The sequence below is a fragment of the Mus pahari genome, chromosome 9 (assembly GCF_900095145.1).
Source record: "Mus pahari chromosome 9, PAHARI_EIJ_v1.1, whole genome shotgun sequence".
Classification (NCBI taxonomy): Eukaryota; Metazoa; Chordata; class Mammalia; order Rodentia; family Muridae; genus Mus; species Mus pahari.
In genome coordinates this window covers 35214114-35239043 of record NC_034598.1, presented here as the reverse complement: position 1 = coordinate 35239043, position 24930 = coordinate 35214114, and the positions used below count along the sequence as shown (strand labels likewise).

The window sequence follows — 24930 nt, the reverse complement described above, 5'->3', positions numbered from 1 at the left end:
AGAGATTTCAAGTACACAGGTTGAGACTAAAACCTGGACGAAGACGGCCCACGGTGGGTGGGTGGATGGGCGTGGGTTCACGCCTCTACCAGAACTGCTTGGATGTGCAAATCCTTGGCCCTTTACATAGACTTCTATCTCACTTCAGGGCTGTGGAGGTTTGGTCTGTCGCTCCAGATTGTACTGCCAATTCCTGTACCTGAAGATCTTAGGCCTACAAGCGAATTCTCAGGTTTATAAACTATTAAATAAAAGTGACTACAGGCCAATTACTGGAGGGACTAGAGGTAGGCAGGATTTGAGTGATCTGGTTGCGGGTGGACAGGAGGAGACCAGGGACCACGAGCACATGACCAGAAGAAACAGCAAGTATCTGGGGTATGCTGCTGAGGGAGGGGGCAGCCAGGCCAGCAGATAGAAAAGTAGATTAGGGGATCCCCCTCAGGAATTGTCAAAGCCAAATAAAACACCCATAGTCTGAGTCTCATATCTGTAAGCTGGTCGGGGATAAGATTAAGTTGGTTGTGCCACACAGGACTCCAAACCAGACCTGAGGGGTTGCTGGATCTCTCTGCTCTCCTCTTCCCAGCGTAGCCTCTGACTAAATCTTCCTTTTCTGCTTCCCACTATTAATTTGCCTTTTTTACTGCCATGGAGGACAGGCAGCCAGGCCTGATTTGGGGGCTACAGGCTGTGACCAAACCCAGCCCACCCCCCCACCAGCAAAGTAGGAAAGGGGCCTTGGCAAAGTGTAGGGGAGAGATTATCTTAATTATCTTAACTGCCAAGGGAAGGCATGTATGTGCTCGCTGTGAGCGGCTCCATCCCCAATCAGCTTTCCTGAGGGATGTGACCCAGGGCAGACCTACTCTGCAGCAATGAACAGGGCCACAGGCTTGAGTTCAGAGATAGCATAGATGGGTTCAGGGAGCTAAGTAAAAAGGAGAATCAAAGTTGAGAGTGTGGTGTGGGGGGGTGGGGGAAGAGTCAGGGGGAAGGCTGAACAGTGAATATCATCAAAGTACATTATATCAAATTCTCTTGGGAAATTCACTTTATTGTATATATTAATATATACCAATTATTCACATGTATAAATCATGCTGAATATTTTGTTTATGATATATTACTAAATTAATAAAATATATAAATTATACTATGGTTGATAATTAAGCTATATACACGTGTTTACATATAACTATATAATGTATATGTGTATATATATATATACATACATACATACATATGTGTGTGAGTAAATGTGTGTGTATGTGTATGTGTGTACACACATACACACAAAAGCTAGCCAAGAACACAGGTATACATTTATCAACTGTTCTCTGTTCTCAACCGAAGATGTGATGTGACCAACCGAAGATGTGAAGTTCTCTTGACTTCCTGCCTCTGTGACCTCCCTGCTATGAGGACCTGTAACCTGCGTGCCAAATAAGCATGCTTTCCCTTAAATCTGGACTTTGTCTCAGCAACAGAAGGCATAAGACACCTGGGCTCCCGCTCATTCAGGGGCTCCCTCTTGTGATTATCAAGATTAGAGTAACACCTCAGTAAAGCATAGGGACTGACGTGGTCTGGTACAGGAAGGGGGTGGGAGGCCACGTACGCTGTAACTGGGCGGCTCGTAGCTGCTTCTTCAGCCGCTCCACTTCGTTCTTCAAAAACCTGATATGCCTCATCATGTTCTCTGGAGAATCGATCTCCATGGAGATGTCTCTAGGCGATGGTGGGGCAGACACAGGCTGGTCTAATTTCTCCTGTAGGATTCTTCACAGAAAAGGGGGGGGGGTACAATAATGAAGAACAGTTTGCAGTAAAAGAGCACACAAATTCCAAGCTCAGGGCTCACCTGACAAGTGTCCCATGGGACTAACAGAAGCCTCTGTCTCGCAACCGCTTTGCCCACCCTCACTATTATCACAGGCAGAGTGGCAAGGTCTCATTCCTTTTGTGTTCTTTGTGTGGTTGTGTGTCAGTACAGGTGCACCCGGGCCCCGACATGTGGAGGTCAGAGGATGATGATCTCAGGTGTGGGTCCTCCCTTCCCCTGTTTGCAACAAGGTCTGCTAAGCAAGACGAACTGGCTTGAGCTTCTGGGGTTTCTCCTCTCTCTGCCTCCTGTCTCGCTTTAGGAGCGCACAGGGATTACAGGCACAGGCTAACATGTATGTGGGTGCCGGGGACCTGACCTCAGGTCCTCACACCTTGTGCAGTGAGCAGTATATCATCCCTGCCCTTCTCTCTGAGTGGCCCCCAGCAGCCAGTCGTAACTGTGAAGTTTGTGTAAACATGTATCTGGTTACCAGGCCCAGAGTCCAGCAAACACACTGGCTTGGCTGACAATGTGGTTAGCAAGCAGGCATGGAAGGCAAAAAGAAAATCTACTCTCTCGATGCCTTGGGTGAAATTTAGAGAAGTGCTACGGATCGTCCTGGAGGAGGAAGTCACTTAGAGACACTCAGAAACCTGAGCAGAAGGTTTGGAAAACTGGGCCAATGATAAAAATGTTAGAAAACCAAACCGAGTCAGAATTATTTGGTCAGTAACTGGTGTACCCACCTTCCCTACCAATTCCCATTCAGGTAAACGTTAGAAAAGGACCAACAGCCTTTTACCCACGAAGTGACCATTTCATACGGCTGCGCTCAGTAACTTAACAGAACTGTCTGTACATAAAGCATCCAACTGCATTCCAAAAAGGTAGGCTACCTGCAACAACTTAATTGTAGCTGGACCCTAGTTGAGACAATTAACACGGAACTATGGTTGTAGTCACAAAATAACTTTATAATCAATTTATTACAACTGCTTCCTCAGTCCTGTTATCCAAGTTGACAGACTATGGCTAGAGGATTTCTCCTAGATGTATCTTTGGTTTGTCTGGCATTTGTAAATCTACACATGAACCGTAACAGTGTAGAACTGCACATGCAAACCAAAGCCGTACGTACGGCACAGGGTGCTGGGAGGCAAACATGAGATTCTGGGGCAGGGAACCAACAACCACCTTCAAAAGGAACTCGTGGTTACCGCACACAAAGCTCGGACAGGACATCCCTGCCAGTCTTATGAGCTCTGCGCCCCCTTCTAACCCCAAAGTGCCAAAAGCAGGCCTGTGAGTGTCTGCAATGAGGTAACTTAAGGAACATTCGTTGTCAGCTAACGCTTCACTTCTGTGCCTGGAGAACACTCAAGTATTGTAATCCATGAGTGTTTATTTAAAAAACAGTCTGATTAAAAGCAAACAGTCACTTCTCTATTAAAATCACCCAACTGAGTCAGTAAACCCTAGAAATGAGCAATAGCTAACACGTGAACAGCGGTACCAAGGTCAACTCTGACTTGGCCTTGAACTAATAAATGAAAACAATTTGTACTTGAGGGAGGAGAAAAGCCAGGCATGGAGAGAAGGCCGCTGCCAGAAAGGTCAACAGATTTTTTTTTCCTTTAACAAGTTAGGATGGGGGGCTGGAGAGATAGCTTAGCGGTTAGGAACACTGACTGATCTCTTCCAGAGGTCCCACGTTCAATTCCCAGCAACCACATGGTGGCTCACAACCGTCTGTAATGGGATCTGATGCCCTCTTCTGGTGTGTCTGAAGACAGCAACAGTGTACTCGTACACATAAATTACTTAAATTAAAAAAAAAAAAAAAAATTAGGATGGTATATGTTACCCAAGCCATTCAAATGCCCCAAATCCCTAGTTAACAGACAGGAGTCTTCTGGATGGACGAATAGACACACGGACGGACAGACAGACACACCCACACACCTCTTCTCAGCTTCTAGCTTATCCATCCTCTTCCACAGCCGATTCACCAGTGCCTCCTGCTCTTGCTCCAGTGTGTTTTCCAGGTCAATCTTCTCCCGTCTCAACTAAAGGAGGGAAAGAGGAACAGCTTTACTGAGAATGCACGCCAGGGCACCAGAGCATCCTAGACCGGCTCTCACCGAGAATGTGAAAAGAGGTGAGGAAAGCTGGCCGAACAGCTGCGGAAAGACAGGACACTGGATCAATAAACTATTTCCTATAGGCAAGATGGCGGACCCAGGACCAATCACTTCCATATTACACTTATCAGTGTCTCTACAACTAAGTAGTAATGATCACAGACCTGGAGTCAACTATTTCTGGGTTCAAATCCCAGTTCCACCCACGGTTAGCTAGGAGAATGGGAAGTTCTCCACTTGTAAAGCCAAGGGAACGTAACATCTGGCCAACTGAGTTCAAGTGCCTTACCTCAGGCATCATTAAGTGGCTCTTAGAATGCCGAGCTCAGCACTTGTCGCCGAGTCTGTGTCCAGCTTTATCCTGTTCCAACCATCTAAGACAAACCCCTCCAGGCCTCTATTCCCCACCCCACCCTCCAGCAATGTCAGTATCTAGCTTGTAATAGCATACTATACCTTTGTGAGATGCCATTTCCTTCACTTTTTACTAGCAAATACCTTATTATGAAATAGGGGGCTTTATGATGGAATCTTCACACGTACATGTGATATGCTTTAACTGTATGCACCAGACCCCCCTACCCCACCCCACCCCACCCCTCACCTCTTCTCTGTTTGTTCACTAATGAATCCTAAGTGTCTAGATACAGGAACAAGCCAACGACAAGCAAACAAGCCAGGCTCATAGAGGAAACAGGAAGCATACCATTCGCATGGTGCGATGTGGTGTTCCCCGAAGAACAGCTCAGCCTCAAGAAACAGGAGGTAGCCGAGTCAGAATACTTCGGTCTGTATGTTCTGTCTTGTTTTAAATTTAGGGTTCCCTCAACAGGGACCCTCTCACCCAGTGCCAAATATCTAAATGTCGGCAGGCGAATCCAACCACACCCCCACAGCCCCACTGCCACCAAGGGTTACTCTGCAGCCCAGCCCAGCAGGGCCCATGGGTAGAGCAGAGTTCATTTGTAAAGCTGCTTTCTAATTAACCCTTTCAGTGATGTGCCCGAGCCCTCACTGGTGCCTACCAACTCTCCCTCTCCTTCAGACTGAGAGTCCTACTATACACCCCAAGTAAACCTGGAACTTCCTCAGATGTCCTTGGTGGATGGACAGTAGTGTACCCCTGGGACATCAGATCTGCAGCTGGTCAGGGCCCTGTCTGGGGGTACAGGAAGGGCAGCGGGGGGCCCAGCTCCACCCTGCCTCCCTCCTTCCCTCCCTCCCTCCCTCTGTTCACTTGCCCCATTAGAGCTGCGAGCCCAGCACTCAGGCTGAGCATCGGACCCAGTGCATGAGACCCAAATGAATATGGTAATAAAATAGAGGAGACAGGAAAATCGGTGGCACCGCCCTTCACAACAGGCTCAGCTGTGAGACTCTGGAAAGCTGTTCCAGTGCCCTTGGCAAGAGTTAACTTAAGCCCAATCTCACCAGGACCACTAGAGAAAAGACACTTTGAACTCCAGAGATCAGACCCCTCCAGTAAGAAGCCCAGAGGACCCCAGAAGTTACCTATCCACACATAACAAAAGAAGCTGACAGGAAGGCTCCCCTACAATGAAGCTTCTCTCAAAGCCACCTGGGGGCAAGCAGGATGCCTCAGTGGACAAGGGTGCTTGCAGCCAAGCAAGTCAACCCAGGTTCCCTCCTCAGGACTCAAATGTCACAGGAGAACTTACCTGCGGTATTTTTGTTGTGACCTACACACACACACACACACACACACACACACACACACACACACACCATGGCACAGGCTGGCTCCCCTCAAAAAAAAAAAAAAAAAATCCTAATTTCTTAAAAGAGATGGAGAGATAGCTCAGTGCTCAGTGGTTAAGAGCATTGACTACTCTTCCAGAGGTCCTGAGTTCAATTCCCAGCAACCACATGGTGGCTCATAGCCATCTGTAATGGGATCCGATGCCCTCTTCTGGTGTGTCTGAAGACAGTGACCTTGTAATCATATATATATATATATATTCTTAAAAAGAAAAAAAAATCTTAAAGAAAAACAGAGTGGAGAGTGACCGAAGATGACTCCTGATGTTAACCTTTTATACACACACACACACACACACACACACACACACACTGAGGTGTAAGGTGTGCACAGGCGTAAAGTCATCTGCCATAGCACAGCAAGAACCCACCCGTGCAAAGGATAAAGGAATCTAATCTCTTCAAATATAAACCCTCCATCAACCAAACTTAGCCAGGATTCTTTTATTTCATCTGACTGAGAAGACGACAAAGCCTAAACAAACAAGGGGAGATGGGTTTCCACCCCCAAGTTCCCTCAGAGCAGCTCCAGCTGAAGGTCGGACTAGCTCGGGCCACTCCTACCACTATTCCTTCTAATATCACGGATGCCCAGTTATCAGGAATGCTGACCTAGCTGTGGTAGATCAGAAGCACCTGGGGAAGAGAGTGCAGCGTAAATTATCCCCGTGTCCCTCCCTCCCTCTCCCTGGAAGCAAACCGAACCTTTGCATGCACATAAGAAGAAAGTAGCTCAGAGGACTCATGAGAGGTTCAGGAGAGCTGCAGACCGACTGTGCAGAGGAGCCCTAGCTCTGTGGCATATCCCTCAAGGGTTAAACCTGCAGAGGTAGCCAGATCCCAGGCACAGCCTCTTAGGGTTTCTGGGCGATTACCCAGCACTGGCGCACTGGCGACAACCCTCCTAGTTGGGAACACCTCTGACTCCAGCCCTTACTTTCTGGAAAACAGTCCTTAAAAAAAAAAAAAAATCAAAACCAAACCAAAACAGAAACACAGGCAGTCTGTTTGTGAGGATAGATTAAGGCGGTTTCCTCCCCCTAGGTGATTAACAGCAACTGTGTTGAGAACTAAGGACAGATCCTAGGTGTCCCCTGAGCTCAGGTATGGAGGCTTCATAGAAGTCAGCCAGCAAAGAGAAAGAGAGGGGAGGATGGTCACTTTCAAAACCCAGAAAAACCCAGAGGTTACAACCATGACTGAGGATCAGTGTATGTACTCCAGGAACCAGAGAAGTTTCTGTACTGAGGGGTAGAGGTGAGGGAGGGAGGGAGGTGGGATGTGTGCGAAGAACAAATTATGTAGCCTGATAAACAGTCCTCTGGAAGAAATGGTTGTCTCTCTGCCACTTCCTGCCTTATCCCAATGTTTTTAAAATGAACATCTATTTTTTGTCATAAAAAAAAAAAAAGAAACATTTAAAGGCAGCAAAGCAAGGCAGTGGTGGCCAACGCCATGAACCAGCGCTCAGGAGGCAGAGGCAGGTGGATCTCTGCGAGTTCGAGGCCAGCCTGGTCTACAGAGCAAGTTCCTGGACACCCAGGTCTACACAGAGAATCCCTATCTTGAAAAACCAAAAAAAGTAAGAAAAAAAGAAAAGGCATCTAATTTTAGAAATCTCTAATTTCATAACAGAAGTTAACATGACAACCACCACCAGCAACCCAGCAATAAACGGTTGGTTGAATTTATGTGTACTAGACACCCTTAAGGGGATCAATCACTCCCACAAGGATTAAAAATGAGCAAATATTCAGCTCCCTGGAAGACATCAAAAGAGACCAGAGTTACGCCTTCTATAACATAACCCTACATCTCTTCTTGGGGAAAAAAAAAAAAAAAAAAAGTCCGCTGGCTTTTGCCTCCCAAATGCTGGTGTTAAAAGCATGGGCCACAATGCACAACGGGAACTTAAAAACAAGAGCAGCAACAGACACACAGGTCTCCCTTCCTCTCTGACATGAGCAGCTATTACACAAACTGACAGGCTGGTCATAATTCTCCAGGATGTCCCTCCCCCTTTTGACTACGTAATTACTGTGGATGGGAAACAGGGTACAAAGCACCGCGTATAGGTCTACTTGTACATCCTTTAGCTCTGTCAGGATGTCAGGAGGGGCAGGGGAGACGGCTCAGGTCTGGGAGCACCTGCTGCTCAGGGCTGGGAGCACCTGAAGACCTGAGCTCGGTGCCCAGCACCCATTTCTGATGACTCACAACCCCACACCTACAGCCTCAGGGGATCTGCAGCCCTATTCTGGACTCCTTAGTCACTCCACACATGCACAGAAATAAATTTAAGTCAAAGGGAGGGAGGGAGATATCAGTGGACAAGTCCTCAGAGAAATCACAAGAGTTGATATCAGTTTATTTAGTGCTGAGGGCGGGGAGTCGGAGGACAACCTACAGGACCTTAGTTCTCTCCCTCCACCGTGTAAGTCTGGGGATTGAACCTGGGCCTTCAGACTTGGCGCTGAGTCCTCTTAAATAGAAGCAATCTTGCTAGCCCTAAAATAATGTTCTTTAAGAAAATAAAATCCGAGGGTTGGAGAGATGGCTCAGAGGTTAAGAGCACTGGCTGCTCTTCCAGAGGTCCTGAGTTCGATCCCCAGCAACCCTGTGGTAGCTCACAACCATGAGATCTGGGTCCCTCTTCTGAGATGTGCAGGCATACACACAGGCAGAACGCTACATACATAATAAATAAATCTTTTTAAAAAAGAAGAGACGCAAGTACATCCAAAACTTTCAAACAAAGCCACGGACTCCTGCCATACTGGTCCCAGTGCCATGTGTGGGGCTGCTGAATTTACTCCTCCGTTCTGGTAGCTTGTGCTTCTTTACTCCTCTGTTCCGGTACCGTGTGCTTCTCTAAGTCAGCAGATGTCATCCTTTGGGATGTCAGCAAATACTTGATGCACTCAAAGGATATACAGGAGATCTCAGGCTCGGGGGCTTGGCCTCTTCCTGCATTCAGCACACCACAGCACCTCAATGTTACTTATTTTAACTGACCAGGTCTTGACCCTCCAGCCTGACCGGACAATGTATGCCATTGGATGATGGGACTCCCCCTTTCCTATACGGGACAGATGCTGTCAAGGTCCATCGGAGTTAACAGCACCTGCTTGGACTAACCTACATGGAAACGTCACACGAGTCACACGAGGACCACAGCTGAGTTTCTGAAATGTAAGTGTGCAAGTGTGTCGGGGGCCAGGTGTCCCATCCAATCGCTACAAGAGGCATGCCTCTCCTCCCCGATGGCAGTGCCCAGAGACCTCTCAATGGACGTTGTGACAACTTGGCAGCTGAGAGGATGGGACAAATGAAAGTGACAAGACAAGGTTTCTTGAGAAGCTCGTCTGCATCCAGGGCACAAAATCCCATGTATCCTTCCGCGTGGCTGGAGGCTGGGGGGCAGGGGTAGGGGGTACAGGTGCAGTCCCAGTAATATTGTATTGTCATGTTTTCCTCTTACTTGTTTTCCAAGTTTTCATAGGATGGCAATGGATTATTATCACCATAATACAAACATAATACAAAATCCAAATTTGAAACCTCCACTTAGGGGGTTGAAACTGAGCTTCAAGAACATACACAGGGGTTATGAGGTTTTACAGCCTTAATGCAGCACGATGCTCAAGAGACAGTTCCTCTTCCTGCTATCGGAGCACACAGCACGCGGCAGGTGCCACAGGCTCTCTCCTGACAGGGTCCTTCCAGCTGCTAGAATCCACAAGGATTCAGTCAGTGTGAATGGGATCCTAAGGGAACCTGGCTGGTCCTGTGGACTCAAGAAATAGTTTGTTCCCTACCAACAGAAAAAAGTCAAGGACTCCATCTGCTCTTGTGTAAGTCACACGGATTCACTGGCCTCTAGGTGACTCACACTACAATGTATGCACTCTGATTGGTGGGCATGGGGGGGGGGTCATTACATTTTTACTGTGACCTTCCAGACAGCATAAAAGGCAGTCTAGGGCACACGAAGAACCCCTAATACTGAGAGCAAGAACCCCAAATGTAAACTTAAAATCTATTAAGCATTTTTCTGTTTTTGCCTTTAAAAAAAAAAAAAAAAAAAGAACGATTATGAGTCTAGGAAGTAGACTGGTTGGGAGAGTGGGTGTTGATAGGTTGATAGGTAGGGGGCCAGTGAGCAGGAAAGGGGGTTTGTGGAGGAAAGGTCATTGGGAGGGATGTAGGTCACTGGCAGAAAAGGATGGAGTGGGGTTGTAGGGAGGAGGGTCCCTAGGGAGCAGAGGGCAAAGTGGGTGACACAGATTAAAGGAAGATGATCTGCTGGAATGGATACAAGAAATTGGCCAAGTTACCCCCCCCCAAAAAAAAAAAAAACAAGAAAGAAAAAAAGAAAAGAAAAAGAAAAAAAAATCAATAACTGTAGTTAGAGATGGCACAGGATGCTGGGGCACTGTCCATAAAAGCTGGGCCCTGTGAGTCACCTGCTAGGACTAATAACTGAGAGTAACACCATGGGACACTGTTAGCACGGAGGCCTGGCCAGGCCCCAGGACATATAAATGACTAGCCCTAATGACAAGCCTAAGCCGCCTTCATAATCCCGCTGCCTCTCATGGGAGGGAGGGAAGACTCCATTTACCACCTACCCCAGCATCTCTGTTCTCAGGATGGCTTTGCAGAGCCTGCAGACACTCTGGCCTGGAGCAGCCTCTCCCACTTCCGCCTGCCTGGGCATCTCTGTTTCCCTGAACAAGGCTGGACGTGGGTGTCTCTCTCTAGCTGGCCGTGCCTTTCTTTTCTGTGTGTTCCCAGTCTTCTCTGCTGCCTAGTGACTGCTTTGCTCCCCTGCCCGGCTCCTTCCTTCATCCCCGACCACTGGGAACCACCTGTTATCCCAGAACAAGGCTCTAGGCCAGACATCTTCTGCCATCTTTCCTGGGAGACTGTGGGCGATGAACACATGAATCCAAACAGACTCATGCCGTCCAATTAGCACGCTGTGGTTCAGGCAAAAACAAAGAACAAGGAGACGGAGCCAGGTCACGGTAACCTTCTCAGAACGGGAAGCGTGGACAAGCAGGCCGAGGAAGGAGCGAGGCACCTGTTGCTCATGTTCCTGGAAACAGGGAGCCCCAGATACCCAGAGGGACAGGGGACAACTTTTTCCTTTAAGATTCCTTTTATCATGCATGGCTACTGTAAAGTCTGTGTAGCTGTACTGATGTTCATATGTGTGGGTGTCTACAGAGGCTAGAAATGCGTGCTGGATCCCTCAATGGAGGTACAGGGGGTTTGTGAATTAGCGGCCTTATGTGGGTGATGGGATCCTGTTGTGTGTTCCTGTAACAAAACACCCAAAGCTATGGAGTCATGAAAGTTTATCCATCACACAGTTTTGGAGGCTAAAACTCCAAGACGGAAGAGGGCCCCTTGCTTACATATCAACATGGTACATAGATAGCATCATGGTTGAAGCCCCTTCCCCCAGTGACCTTTGTCCATCATACCAGGTCCCACCTCTCAAAGGTCCTACACTGTGGTAGCAACACCATACTGCCAAGCTGCTAGGTGACATACCACCTCCACAGTACTGCCATTCTCTTTCTTTCTTTTCTTTTTTTTTTTTAAAGATTTATGTATATGAGTGCACTGTAGAGATGGTTATGAACCATCATGTGGTTGCTGGGAATTGAACTCAGGACCTCTGCTCGTCCAGCCTCCCTTTGCTCACTCAACCCCTAAGATTTATTTATATGTAAATACACTGTAACTGCCTTCAGACACACAAGAGGGTGTCAGATCTCATTACAGATGATTGTGAGCCACCATGTGGCTGCTGGTATTTGAACTCAGGACCTTCGGAAGAACAGTCAGTGCTCTTAACCACTGAGCCATCTCTCCAGCCCCCAAGCACTCCATTTTTTATGACACAGTTTCCTGAGCTAAGTATGCAGAAGGTCCGGATAAGCCCAGGAGCTGGGCTTCATCTCAACAGAACTATGCCTAAATGGGTGTGCAGGCAAGTCTGGGACAGTTGCGCCCACTTAAGATACAGGAAGCTAACTGCAACAGTATCCCATACAGACACACAGGGACCACCACAAAGCCAACTACAGAGCTGCTCAGGTGATGCCACAGAGACTCAGAAGGAACCAGAACAACCCTCTCAAACACCGGCTAAGATTACTTATGTGGGGGGTGGGGTGGATGCATTATCATTCCTCACACTTAACAGCCCAGACCTACCCAGATGAATGGGAGAGAACTTACAAAAAAATGTTACATTTATCTTCTTTAATTAAAATGTAATTCTGACCTGACTCAGCTCAGACTCCCTTCCACCAAGAGGTTCTACAGAGGCACACTCTGCTGAAGACATTTTCCTTGTAAGCTGAATATTCATAGACGGAATGTGCACCTTGGGCTGTTACTTAAGTATACAGAGTCTAGCCTGATAGATGGTGGGTAGCCCCATCCCTGCTCCGGTCTTGCCATCATACCCATTTTTGTCTTAAGTTTCAAACATTCCATCCTCTAGGAAAGCTCTTCAAGCAGGAATGTAAGCAAACAACTCAAGAGTTTCAGGAAGTCCCTGAAACTGACCAGATTCACTATGTCCTTCCCTGCTGGAATAAACAATGGAGAAATCCCTTCAGAGGCACCCCCTCTCTAAGGGACCCATGCTTCAAAGAAGACTTGAGACTAGTCCACATGTCTGTAAGCAGTAGAAATCAGCTGTCCTGCCTGGGAGAAGCAGTTCAGTTTAGTCACTTGAAAAGAACATGCTGAAACCTGTTAAGCCACCTGCAGGCTGTCAGTGCACCCCAGGTTCCCAGCTTTTGTGAGCTGTCACCCATGCAGGAGGTAAACCTTGACGATCAAGCTGTCTTTGAGGCTACTTCTGCTCCCATAAGTAACCCCTTATCATATTCCTGTAAACAACTTCTATAAAACTCATTGGTTCACCAAGGTGGATGTTGGTGGTATCAGTATTTTGGTCTGCCCTGAGTTCCCTATCTAGGCTGAATGCACAAGTGTGTTGGGTCTCCCCTGGAATAGGTCTGTCAAACAACACCACTTTCTCCACCTCCCTAGAGCCTGTGAGGCCAGAGCCCTTTCCTGCTGAAGCCAGCTCTCTGTCTCCACCTTGTGGCCACCACTGCAGATCCAGGTCACAGCCTATGAACACACACAGGGCGGACTCTGCTTTGAATGCAGTCGGACATAAAAGGCCATGTCTCAGCACCATACTGATACTGTGAGCCCCCTGCTGAGAGCTCCCTGGTGTCTCTCAGTTAAATGGCTTCGATGCCTGGAACTTGTATCATGGATTAAAACACAAATCCTCAAGGATCTGTTTACCTTGCAGGGTGGCTTGAATGATCATGGCAATGCTATAGGTAAACAGTGGAACACGGTGTTTTTAAATCGGGGACGTAAGTCTTCGACAACTTACATATTGCATCTAGGTTTGAAAGGTGATCAACAGAAACAGAGTGCTCTAGGGGTGCTTACGTAAGAACCAACCCTTAGAAACCCAATTTAACAAAGAAGGGACAAAGGCATTTTTAAAGAAACCATCTGGTACCACAAACCCCTGAGACAATCAGTCTCCTTTGGTACCTTAGCGTGTGGATAACAAGACAATACACTCAACCTCTCATTCCCACCCTGTTTTCAACTCAAGCAAACTGTTATAAATCTAGAGCTACGGGGGACTGGAGAGATGGCTCAGTGGTCAATAGCACCTGCTGCTCTTCTGGGGGGATCTGGGTTCAGTTCCCAGCCTGGTAAGGTGCTTCCCCATCTGTAATTCCTGTTACATGGACACAATGCTGCTCTCTCCTGACCTCTGCAGGCACACGAGCAGCACTGGGACACGCATGTAAGGAAAACATTCCACATGAAATAGGACAGGTGACTAATGAAGAGCCACAGCAGACGCAGTTGGCACAGGGATGGACAAACAGAAAACACGGAGACCGAGTGAGATGGGAGTGCTCGCTCAGAGGGCCTCGCCAAATCATTACATGGTATCATTCAGTGTTCAGTGTTCATAAGACAAAGCTGGGACGTCGTAACCCACCTGCTCAGCTTCACGTGGAAGCCCGTAGCTGCACACCACAGACGGACGACCTTTAATAATGTGTCTTAGGGAAATGTCTTTTGAGGATAGAGAGGGGAAAAAAGCACCAGAGACCTCAAGCTCAGGGACGCCGCAGCCTCAACGGGAGGATGATGGCCGCCACGGCTATGTCTGACAGGAGTGGAAGGGCAGTGTGTGCCTCTAAGGCTAGCTCTGGAACGGACACCCACACCAACCTGTCAGGCACACGAAAGCTGGAGCCTGACAATCTTTGTACCTCCCAGTCTGGGGTCCCCAGTTTCAGTCTTCCCTGCTGTACTTGCTAATGGAGACCCATGGTTCAGAAAAATGAGAATGGCCCATCGGAGGTGCCCTACATAGTGACTGACTCTGGATGGGCTGAACAAGCCTACCGCTCCATTACCTGTCTCTACAACAGTGGCTGAGTGGAGCCTGTTCCTGTGAGGTCATTAACAGAAGATGCCCATCTTTTTTTTCTGCACGTCCCTTGAAAGCAGCTTTTGGTCCCTACAAGCCTGCTTTATGTAGGACACTGAAAGCACCCTGGGGTTAAGATATCTCTTTCTCTCCCTTTCCATGATTTCCAACTAATAACCAGCCATGTTTCCCGACACTCTTGTGGGGGTGGGGGTGACGGGACACAGACACTGATCACTAGTGGGAGTTCTCACTCACCTCCATCACACTTCATAGGAAAGGTTCCCCCCCCCCCACTATAAATCAGATCACCCACACAGCTCCTGAAACACCAACTGTGGCTAAAGACAGAGAGTGTGAGAGAGTGTGAACAGGGGCTCTGTGAACTCACCAATGCTCACTTGGAAAATACAGTCCCCAATAAGGGAGGGAAGAGCTGGACGGTGTCTCTCTCCCTTCTACTCCTTGGTGCCTCCCTAGGTGGCTTACCGAGGCTGCCCGCCCGCCTGCCCGCGCTCACCTGCTCTAAGGTGAGTTGCTTGGAGATGGTGTCATTCTCCAGCTTTTTGATCTTCTTCATCAGCTTGTTGACCTGAAACTCCTGTTCCTGCTCCAGGTGCTGTTCCAGCTCTGCCTTCTCATGCTGCAGCTGAAACAGAACAACAAGGGTGGGGACAGTGAGCGACGCCGTGCCAATCCGTGCTTCCAGAGGCTGCACCACTAAAAAGCAGCTCAGAAGACTAGCAGTGCCCGCCTGTGCCTGCCTGTGCACAACTGGAAGCTGCTTTCGTGTAAATGCCAGGCATCACTCAAAGAGCAAACTATCAAACCATAAATTAAATACTGATATCTATTCTAGAGGGGCTATGGGGACATCTCTGCAGAGAGGAACTGTGAACCTGGAGAACGGGTGAAAGGCACACTTTAGAACACGTACTACAATCTCTTTTAAGTTAACATCGTGGAAAGAGAGGCTAAGAAGTTTGGGCACACACATGCCAATGGCGTGTGGAAGTTGAAGGAGATGGCTAAGTTCTCTTCTTCCACCTTGAGACTTGGGAATGAAGTTACATCTCCGGGCTTCTGTGACAAGTTTTGTGACAAGTGCCTTCTGCCCACTCAGCCACCTCGCAGGCCGGAGGAATTTTCCAGGTTGAAGTCTCACGCTGCCAATCATTTGAATTAACTGTGATCTACTCGGATCTGCATCATGTCTGTAGAACGAGACGTCACCACCCAAAAATACACTTAGCAAATTATTCGGAATTATGCTATTTCCCAAGGTGCTTGCACGTAAGCGGGTGTTGGGGAGGAATCAGCAACATTGGTTCTCTTTGCATAATGAAATCATCCATCACGCCGCCGCCTCCTCCTCGCTAAAGAACCCAGGGTGTGTGTTGGGGGTGGGGGAGGGGTGGAACCTCATACACGCAATTAAAAGTTTGAGTATTAAAGCTGATGTACCTACCCCCTCCAAAACCAAGCTGTTCCCCCTTGCAGGGGACCCAGACACACAGCGGAAGGAAGAGCTGAGCGTGCTTACAGGGATTAGCTATTTTTAGCTCGCTCTTGAAAACTCAGGTTCTGCAAAGCCATGAAGTAATTACAACTACACGGTGGACAGGACAGAGCTCAGGATGAGCCTCTGAAGTGTCAGACACAGAGGGATTCCTCAGCAAGAAAAAAGGGCCGCCTTCACCAAAAACTCCCATCCTGGGCATGTGCGGTGTGCCGTTGATAGGTAAACCCACCGTTAAGATATCCCCGTGCCTTGAAACAGACTATAAACCTTAGGGCTGCCCGTCTATGAGCTAAAGGCACTTGAGTCGTAAACTCTTTAATCTATTTGTATAAAGGTGTTTCTAAATATATCTTCCAACACATTTTCAACTGCCACCATTTTATTACCTAGAAATGGCTCCTTTAATTTTTCTTTTCCTTTTTTTTTTTTTTTTTTAAAGGTATTATTGCTTCTGCCCCAGGTAAATTAAAACAATAAAGAATGGAATCTAACTCGGAAAAGCTTCTGGCCCAACAAGAATCATCTGTCAGAGAATGTTAGTCTGAGAACGGAGAGGCTCTGGCTGACGGCAGGAAGTCGTATTTAGACAGATGTTCTGCTGCTGCCAATAACCAGGGAGGTATTTCCGCTAACAACTGCACAGCGAGCTGGGAACAATGCCTGTGGTGGCTGTGCATCTTAGGTTTCCTCCGCAAGGGCTTATGCCCCAAGGAAAACCTGAGGGCACAGTGATCATTACCAGGACAAGGTCCCCAGGTTGCACTAACCATTCGGAAACTATTGAGCGACCCTGAGCTGGAGTGTCTGAACAGTCACTGTCCCCCCCCAGAGAGAAAGCAGAATAGTGGCCTGCTGTGGCTCCCTTCTGTCACCTCTCAGGTGAAGGGCAAGTCAAAGCAGGGCAGGGAGTTTCTCTGCAGAGGAAACGGGAGAGAAAATATGGTTCAAAGAGAGAAACACAGGAATGTCCTACACCTCCATGGTGATGTGATGTGGGTTAAGACATGGGGAGGAGGGAGCAAGGGGGGGGGAGAGAGAGCAGGGAGGGAGGACAGTCCAAGGAGTCTTGTGTTTAGACCTGAGTCCCCGTGTCCAGTATACTTCCATGCGGTGTAATAAGACAGAAGCTTGCCTTCACTGGCGAGCAGATGGACAGAGCCTTGCAGGTCAGGGGTCCAGCTAAGGCCTCTGCCTTCAAAACCCTTTGCCCTTACCCCTGATGTATGCCAGTGGTTCTCAACCTTCCTAATGCTGCAACCCTTTTAATACAGCTCCTCACGCTGTGGTGACCACCCCTGGCCAAATTGTAAAATTATTTTCATTGCTACTTCATAACTGTTAAGTTTGGTTCTGCCATGAATCATAATGTAATTACGTGAGATGCAGGATATCTGGCATACAACCCCCAAAGGGGTCAGGACCCTCAGGCTGCTAACCACTGGCATGAGCTGCCGCCTGCACCGTGTTATCAGCCTTCCGCGACTGAACCCCTGCACAAGGCCGGTGACAGGGCTCTTTACTCCAGAACACTTAGGGAGCTCACACAGTGGCCGTATGAACGATGGCACTGCACTTTGTGAGCCAATTTGTCCTAAACTCGGCTTTCAGGATGAGTTAAACAACTCGGTATGTACAAAGGGCACCGTCAGGAGGGTGCCAGATCAATACCAAGAACAAGACCTGAAGCTGTCAAAGTTCAATCACACAGCACGAGGCTCTTGGCGCTTACGCCCTTGTGTCTATTAACTTTTTCTTTCTTTTTTCCTGCCTGTATATATTTAGATTCCAGCTTTGCCCGACTTTGTGCTCTTTCTACCCAGCTTCCTCTGCTCAATGTACTTGTGATGAGTTAGACCGCGACTCATATATTCTCATCACATCCAGTGGCTAACTCAACGAGCAAGCAGCCTTCATCCTCTACAGGTCAAGTCGGTTGAAGACACTGTGTTCTTCCTGGTTGGTGGTCCTTAGGAGTGGTAGACAACAGGATCTCCTCTTCAAGGCTGGAGTAAACACGCAGACAGACTCAGACACACGTGATGCCCAAGGCAGGAATGTAGTTGCTATCTTCGTGTCGTAGTAGGGAAGCGAGATTTCCGATTATTTGGGAAATGCAAATCTCTTCCAAAGATGGCAGCAATTTCACTTCTGGGCAGAGCGCAATAGGCAGTCAGTGCCTTTCCTGATTACTAATGGGTTCGGTGCTTACTTGTGACCCAGCCAGTTTAGCCATCTATCAACAAAAGCACTGTGGTCCAGCTCTCTGCCTTTTTCCTCCCAGCTGTCTGTCTGTCCCACTGTCCAACAAGACTCGTTCCACATCAGCTGTAACTGTCAGACACCTTGTCCGACTCTGTGGCTTTCCCTTGAGCCTTCCTTACTTGATCTCCGGCAGTCTTGGACCCTCTTCTCTCCGCACATCTCCTATTGATGGTGTTGATTCCTGTAAGTCCTGCTGACAACACCCCTGGCCCTTCCTTACTGTCCCTGGGCCAGATGTCTCCACTGAGCCAGGCCGTCTGTCCAAAGGCCTGCTCTGTCCATCCAAAGTCTAGACATCTCCACTCTGCTTCCGACCTTCTTTCTACATCAACCTACTCTGCCAGCTGCTTTCCCACTTTCGACAACGGGAACTGCTTTTCCAGCCATAGGGGCCCACGCCTGCGGGTCTCCCGGGAGCCTCTTTGTTTGAAAGGTGTTCCTACTGCCGGCTAAAGCTCATCCACAATCAGGTCAACTGTCAGCACACACGAGTACACGTCCAACTAGAAATAATGATGCTTCCTGCCCTCTCCGGAGTCCAGCAAGCTCTTGTCCTGGCTTTACCTAACGATTTCTGGTTTCCTTTAACCTATATTCCCCACCCCCACCCCGAGATCTAGTCTATCTCGTATCTGATATCAAAGGCAGCACACACAGTTATCTGACCTAATCAGGGACGCACCACATGCGTGAACACGCATGCGCACATTCAGGGAAACCTGCCCATGTTGGGATTTTCATTTATTTTATGCATTGCCAGCATGCGTGTATATATGTATAACACGTGTTCAGTGCCTATAGAGGAGTGAGATCCCCTAGAATTGGAACTGTAGGTGCTTGCAAGCCATGATGTGGGTGCTGGAAATCGAACCTGCGTCCAGTGGAACTGCAGCCAGCGCTCTATGCCACAAGCCACGTCTACGGCCACTCGGCGATGTTTTATTACTGAAGAGCTTCATCGTCGTCTCTAGTCCCAACACTGATCCCGTTCCGCTGGGAGCTCCTGGCATGCTATTTACAGGGGAATTAGGATTTATACTTTGGCCGCTGGTGGGTCTGTAGCATTTCAAGTGCAGTTTAAACAATCTGGCAGCTCCTTGCAGCTGTTTTGTGAATGGAACGTTATTTCACTCCATGGAAGGAAATGAAAACCAGACAGAGCTGAGAGTCTGGTAATGGGGAATGGGAAGCAACTAGAAAAACAAATCTTCCAACTGTTTTGATAGCTATAACGTTGAAAGCAATCTCTCCTTGGTCAGTATTATCTCTGAACGCCACTGGGCACAAGGACCACGGGTCCAGCCGACTTAATGAAAGACATACATCAGGGCTGCTTCTCCTCCCCCACGGGAGGCGAAGCTGTCATCTGAACGGATGCCAAGGCATGCTTGACCTCAATGACCCTGAAGCTAACAAAACAGTTTCCTGTAGCATCAGTCCCTCGCGTGATTTAGCCGGCTGCACAAACCCAGTGAAATGCATGACCACCTCAGCGGAGCTGGCAGGAAGTGGCCTCAAATGCTGGTCTGCATCTCTGAAGAGGAGACGGGCTGGAGTCTCTGCTCACGTCCAGCGCTTGGGGACACACCAGGCTACTCAGAGGCACAAGGGTTCTGGGGCAAACAATGCATCCATCTGGTGGTGCTGGAAGAAGACATAACCTCTCTGAGAGGGAGAGGAAGGCATGGGGTGAGCCCAACCTAACACTTTCTTTTGTAAGTTGCATGGGCCATGGTGCTTTGCCTCAGCGACTGCTGTGTGATACCCAACTGTAGCACTCTGCATCCATCTTCCCTGTGATGTCCATCTGAAGCACCTGCTGTCAATCTTCTGCAAGGTACCCACACCCACCTAAGCACCTGGATGACCTCCTGGCCCCAGCGGCTTTATCCTCAGTTCTGCAGGAAACTCTCGTCCGTGTTCCTATAGATGATAGGAAACTGCTTCACCTACTTTAATTCTGGAAGGTACTGTAACCTCAGGGACCAAGTCAGTAACAAAGATGACACGTCAGAGGCTGGAGAGATGATGGCTCAGCAGTGAAGGGCACCCGCTGCTCTTACAGAGGATCTGAGAGCAGTTCCCAGCACCCCCGTGTTGGGCCGCTCACAGTCACCTGTAACTCTCACTCGAAGGGGATCCAATGTAGTCTCCTGGCTTCTGCAAGGCACCGCACTCACATGCACAAACCCACACTTAATACACACATATACAGACGTGATTAAAATACAGGATGAACTTACTAGCCTAAGACTATATCGTCATTTCTATTCTAGCCAGAACGCCCACACTTGCCCTGGGCTAGATTCTACTTCAAATGCAGATCAAAGTTACAAGACCATAAACCTATTTGTTGTTTTAAGGTATACAACTTGAAAACTGGAAGAGGTTCTAAAAACTGAGGGTGTCATAGTTTGAATATGCTTAGCCCAGGGAGTGGTACTATTAGGTGTGGCCTTGTTGGAGTAGGTGTGTCACTGTGGGCATGGGGTTTACGATAGTTCTCTTAGCTGCCTAGAAGCCACTATTCTGCTAGTCGCCTTCAGATGAAGATGTAGAACTCTCAGCTCCTCCTGCACCATGCCTGCCTGGATGCTGCCATGCTCCCACCTTGATGATAATGGTCTGAACCTCTGAACCTGTAAGCCAGCCGCAATTAAATGTTGTCCTTATAAGACTTGCCTTGGTCACGGTGTCTATTCACAGCAGTAAAACCCTAAGACAGAAGGATATGTAGTATGTAGCATTCTTTATTACCCTCAATTATTCTCTGGTGAAAGACAGGGACCCAAAATTTTCTTTGGCTTTTTGTAGCATCCTATTTACAGAGAGAAGTGAAGGCAACAATCAGAAACAAGGTGACAGACAGACAGACAGACACACACACACACACACACACACACAGGAAATAAACCTGATGCATCAGGTGGGAAATGTCAAGCCAAGCCAAGTTAGCACTGAAGAGCCGTAGTTGGCAACCAGGGCCATCAGGAAATTTGCTCTTAGCAACAGAGGATCAGCATGGAGTGAATCCCACCAGGCATTTTGAATACACTCGTTCTTAATGATGGGAGCAAGTATGAAGCTGCTATTGCCCATGAGCAAGCCTGGTCCTGAGGCCTCAATACAACTCCTGAGCTTGAAAGCAGGGCTCTGAGGGCTGAAGTCAGGGGGCAGAAGGAGCTTTCAAAAGGCCAGGACATTCAGCTGACAGAAAGTTCAAATTCCATTTACAAAGTGTATGGTTACAGAAATGCATGTAGCCTGTATACAATGGCAAGAAAAGGCACACCCAGGCAATGACTATAACCTAGTTGGGGATGGTGGTGTGTGACTGAAAGACCTCGAAAGGCTGAGACAGGAGAATCAAGACCCTCCCTCAAAAGGCAAATTAATAAATAAATAGCAGGCTGTGTGCTCAGCACCCCGCAGAGGTACTGCTGACATTCTAGAGAGCTGCCTTTTTTCTAGCACACGTGGCTCCTATCAAAGCCGGACCTAGAGTTTACTCACCAGAACATCATAAACATGTTAACTGCAAACGGTGGCGATTATGCCTTCTGAGGGCCACAGAGCAGATGGGCTCTGTATTCTCCCCCAAATTATTGTTCTTTTACGTCATTCTTTCACTAGTCAAAAAGTGGGTCCCAGGTCCCACGCGTTGCGCTCAGAAAGATGTACATTTCTCAGAATAAAGCTTTCACAATATAGAAATGCATGCAGTGGGTGGGAGAGTTGGTCTGATGGTTAAAAGTACTTGTTGCTCTCGCAAAGGGCTCAAGTTTGATCCTCTGTAATTACAGTCCCCGGGGACCTGGCCTCTGTTTTCAAAAAAAATAAAAAATAAAAAATAAAAAAAAAAATAATAGCATGTACCATTCCCACTTCCCCAAGAGAAAAGAGCTACATATTGTAGGCTTGACTGTGTGTGTGTGTGTCTGTGTGTGTGTGTCTCTGTGTGTGTGTGTGTGTGTGTGTGTATGTGTGTGTGTATAGTGTGTAACTTGCTTTACTGAGGATTTAGCTTTATCTGTTTCCCAGGTTGGTAATCTCAAGGGCTCTCGTCTACAATTACATGAACTAAATTTTGTTTTTAAAGGCATTTCAGGACCAGGTATAGTGGCGACACCCCCTTCAACCCATGGAGGTGAGGCAGAAGCAGGCGGATCACCATTGGGCTAACTCTTTTGTTCTCAGGAATTCCTCTGAAATATGAATTTTTTAAAATGTCCAATCACCACAGGGAAGCCACACTGTCCTATAAACAGGTGTCTGGCAGCCTGCAGGTGAAACACGCTAGGCACTGTCACGGAGACCAGTCAATTCTACCATGTGTCTGTCAATGGCGCCATTCCCCTTAGCCAGCTTTTTATTCCAAAACACCATAAACAGACGTGAACACCTAGAAAGCCATATTAAATTAATTACACAGTTGGAAAAGCCTACTGGCATCAATGACCCTAAAAAAAAAAATCTTCCGGAGGGAAAAAGCTATCCCCACATTGGGTGGTTTTCAGAGTCTCGGGATTTGACAAAGGAAACGTGTGGCGAGAGCCTGGAGAGCGAGAACCTGCCCAGGCAGCATTCTCCTGTAGCTACAAATCCTCCAAGTGGCCAACAATGGGGCGGGGTCTGTGTGCCTAGCTGATCACTTGCTAGGATGAGACGCCTGGCTCGTGGTTTGAGGAGATATGTCCATGTACTGAAGGGTGTGGCACTGGGTGTGCATGGAGTGGCTGCTCCCACTGCGCCTCAAGTAGAAAATGGAGATTTAGCGCTGGTACTTAGCTCACTTTCTCCAGGACCCCAGCCCATGCGGATGGCGCCACCCAATCAGGGGAGGTCTTCCCTCCGCGGTTAAGCCTGGGTGGAAATGGTCTCATGAGTATCTCCCTATGCTCATTTTTTTTTTAAAAGAATTTTTATTTTATGTATATGAGTACATTGTAGCCGTCCTCAGATGCACCAGAAGAAAACGTTGGATCGCATTACAGATGGTTGTGAGCCACCATGTGGTTTCTGGGAATTGAACTCAGGTCCTCTGGAAGAGCATTCAGGGCTCTTAACCACTGAGCCATCTCTCCAGCCCCTCCTATGCTCATTCTAAATTCCATCAAATTTTCAACTAAGACCAACCATCATGGGTGATGTCTAATGGGACAGGTTTATAAAACCGTAAAATAAACCCCACTTGGAGATGAGCCAGAGGCACCCATCTTCAAGCAACACACACTATTCATTGCCTTCAAGATCCCAAGAGCCAGAAGAGGCTGAGGCAGTGTGGCTGGTTCATGGGTTAGGAGTTCCAGCTTGAAAACATTCTGGAGACAGAGGACAGTGATGTCGTCGGATACCAACGTGTGTAACGTCATTGAATTGCACCCTCAAAGTGTTGTTCACCATCACTTAAGAAAGTGAACAACCGGGGCTGAAGAGATGGCTCAGTGGTTAAGAGCGCTGACTACTCTTCTGAAGGTCATGAGTTCAAATCCCAGCAACCACATAGTGGCTCACAACCATCTGTAATGAGATCTGATGCCCTTTTCTGGGATGTCTAAAGACAGCTACAATGTACTTACATATAATAAATAAATCTTTGAGCTGGGCGGTGGTGGGTGCATGCCTTTAATCCCAGCACTTGGGAGGCAGAGGCAGGCAGATTTCTGAGTTCCAGGCCAGCCTGGTCTACAAAGGGAGTTCCAGGACAGCCAGGGCTACACAGAGAAACCCTGTCTCAAAAAAAAAAAAAAAAAAAAAGTCAACAACCAACTGCCACCTAAAGGTCTCAAACCCAAGCCAAAACTCTTGAGAATCTGTTGCCTGCTGGCCACACTCTGCTGTGATGCCAGACACTGCCCCGTGAAGTCTCAGATCACACACTTCTTTGCGGAGCAGGCATAATCAGGTTAGTGTGTTATACAGTTCAGACACAACTGATTCTCTTTAGAAAGAAAAATTGGGGGTGTGGACTTAGGTTCATAATATATGCATATTTAGATTGAAGGGTCGTGGAGACAAATCAATCTAGGGTAGAGCTGAATCTATAAACACTGGGAGGTCCCAACTGGGCCAAGCCATCTTGTGCCCGGCGTACCACCATGGCCGCTTCCTACGGCTCTTACATTTTTTACTTTTTTATTTTTTTTTTTGTATCTTGTCGGAAGGAGCACTAGTGTTACTGGAAGGGCAGTGGGTCGTGAAGGGTGAATGGGGGGGCCAATAACAAACACAGAGGCGAATATCTTCAGATAAAACAAAGCTCACCTGCTGGGTTCAACACGACTCAGCCAAATACTAACAATGCCAGTTCAGTAAGAAAGCGGGCTTCTTACATTGTTAAAAATGGGCACAGCTGATGGACGCGGCTAAGCACAGGAGAAACAAGCTGTAGCCGTGTCCCTATTCGTCTAGAAACAGCATCAAGAATAAGCCGTCTACTCCTGGCAAGATGGGCCACAGCACATCAAATTAGCCTCCCCTCTCTGCTCTCTAAATCACAATGAAAATGACTAATTTTAAAAAAAAATTATGCAAAGCATTCTGCTATAAGCATCTGCTCATAACTGTTCCCGGGCACCTGTATCAGTCCCCTATCAACAGCCGCTCCTGGAATAAAATTGTAGCACTGTCTTTAATTTATGACTAGCAAAGAAAAAGCAAGAAAGGGATTTCCTGGATGAACGATCTTAACCTGCCTGTGATGCTGGTGAATGGGAAATACAAACACGTTCTACCCTCGTATCTCGGTCTCTTATTCTTAAATTAATATGAATTAATATATACACTATCTCCAAAGAACAAAGGTTCTCAACCTTCCTGATGCTGTGTGTGACTCTTTGATACAGTTCCTCACATACCATATAACTACTTTGTTGCTACTTCATAACTA

General features: G+C 47.8%; 1 protein-coding gene across 1 annotated transcript in view; it reads right to left on the bottom strand.

Annotated features, from left to right (window-relative positions):
* The window catches only part of Ccdc6 (coiled-coil domain containing 6), a 94651-nt gene that overhangs the window by 23280 nt on the left and 46441 nt on the right, over window positions 1–24930 (bottom strand). Inside the window, exons 3-5 of the mRNA XM_021205144.2 lie at window positions 14778–14906; window positions 3791–3894; window positions 1622–1782 (exon numbers count right to left, since the gene is read on the bottom strand). Coding sequence (XP_021060803.1) covers window positions 1622–1782; window positions 3791–3894; window positions 14778–14906 — 394 coding nt within the window. The remainder of the gene's footprint in view (window positions 1–1621; window positions 1783–3790; window positions 3895–14777; window positions 14907–24930) is intronic.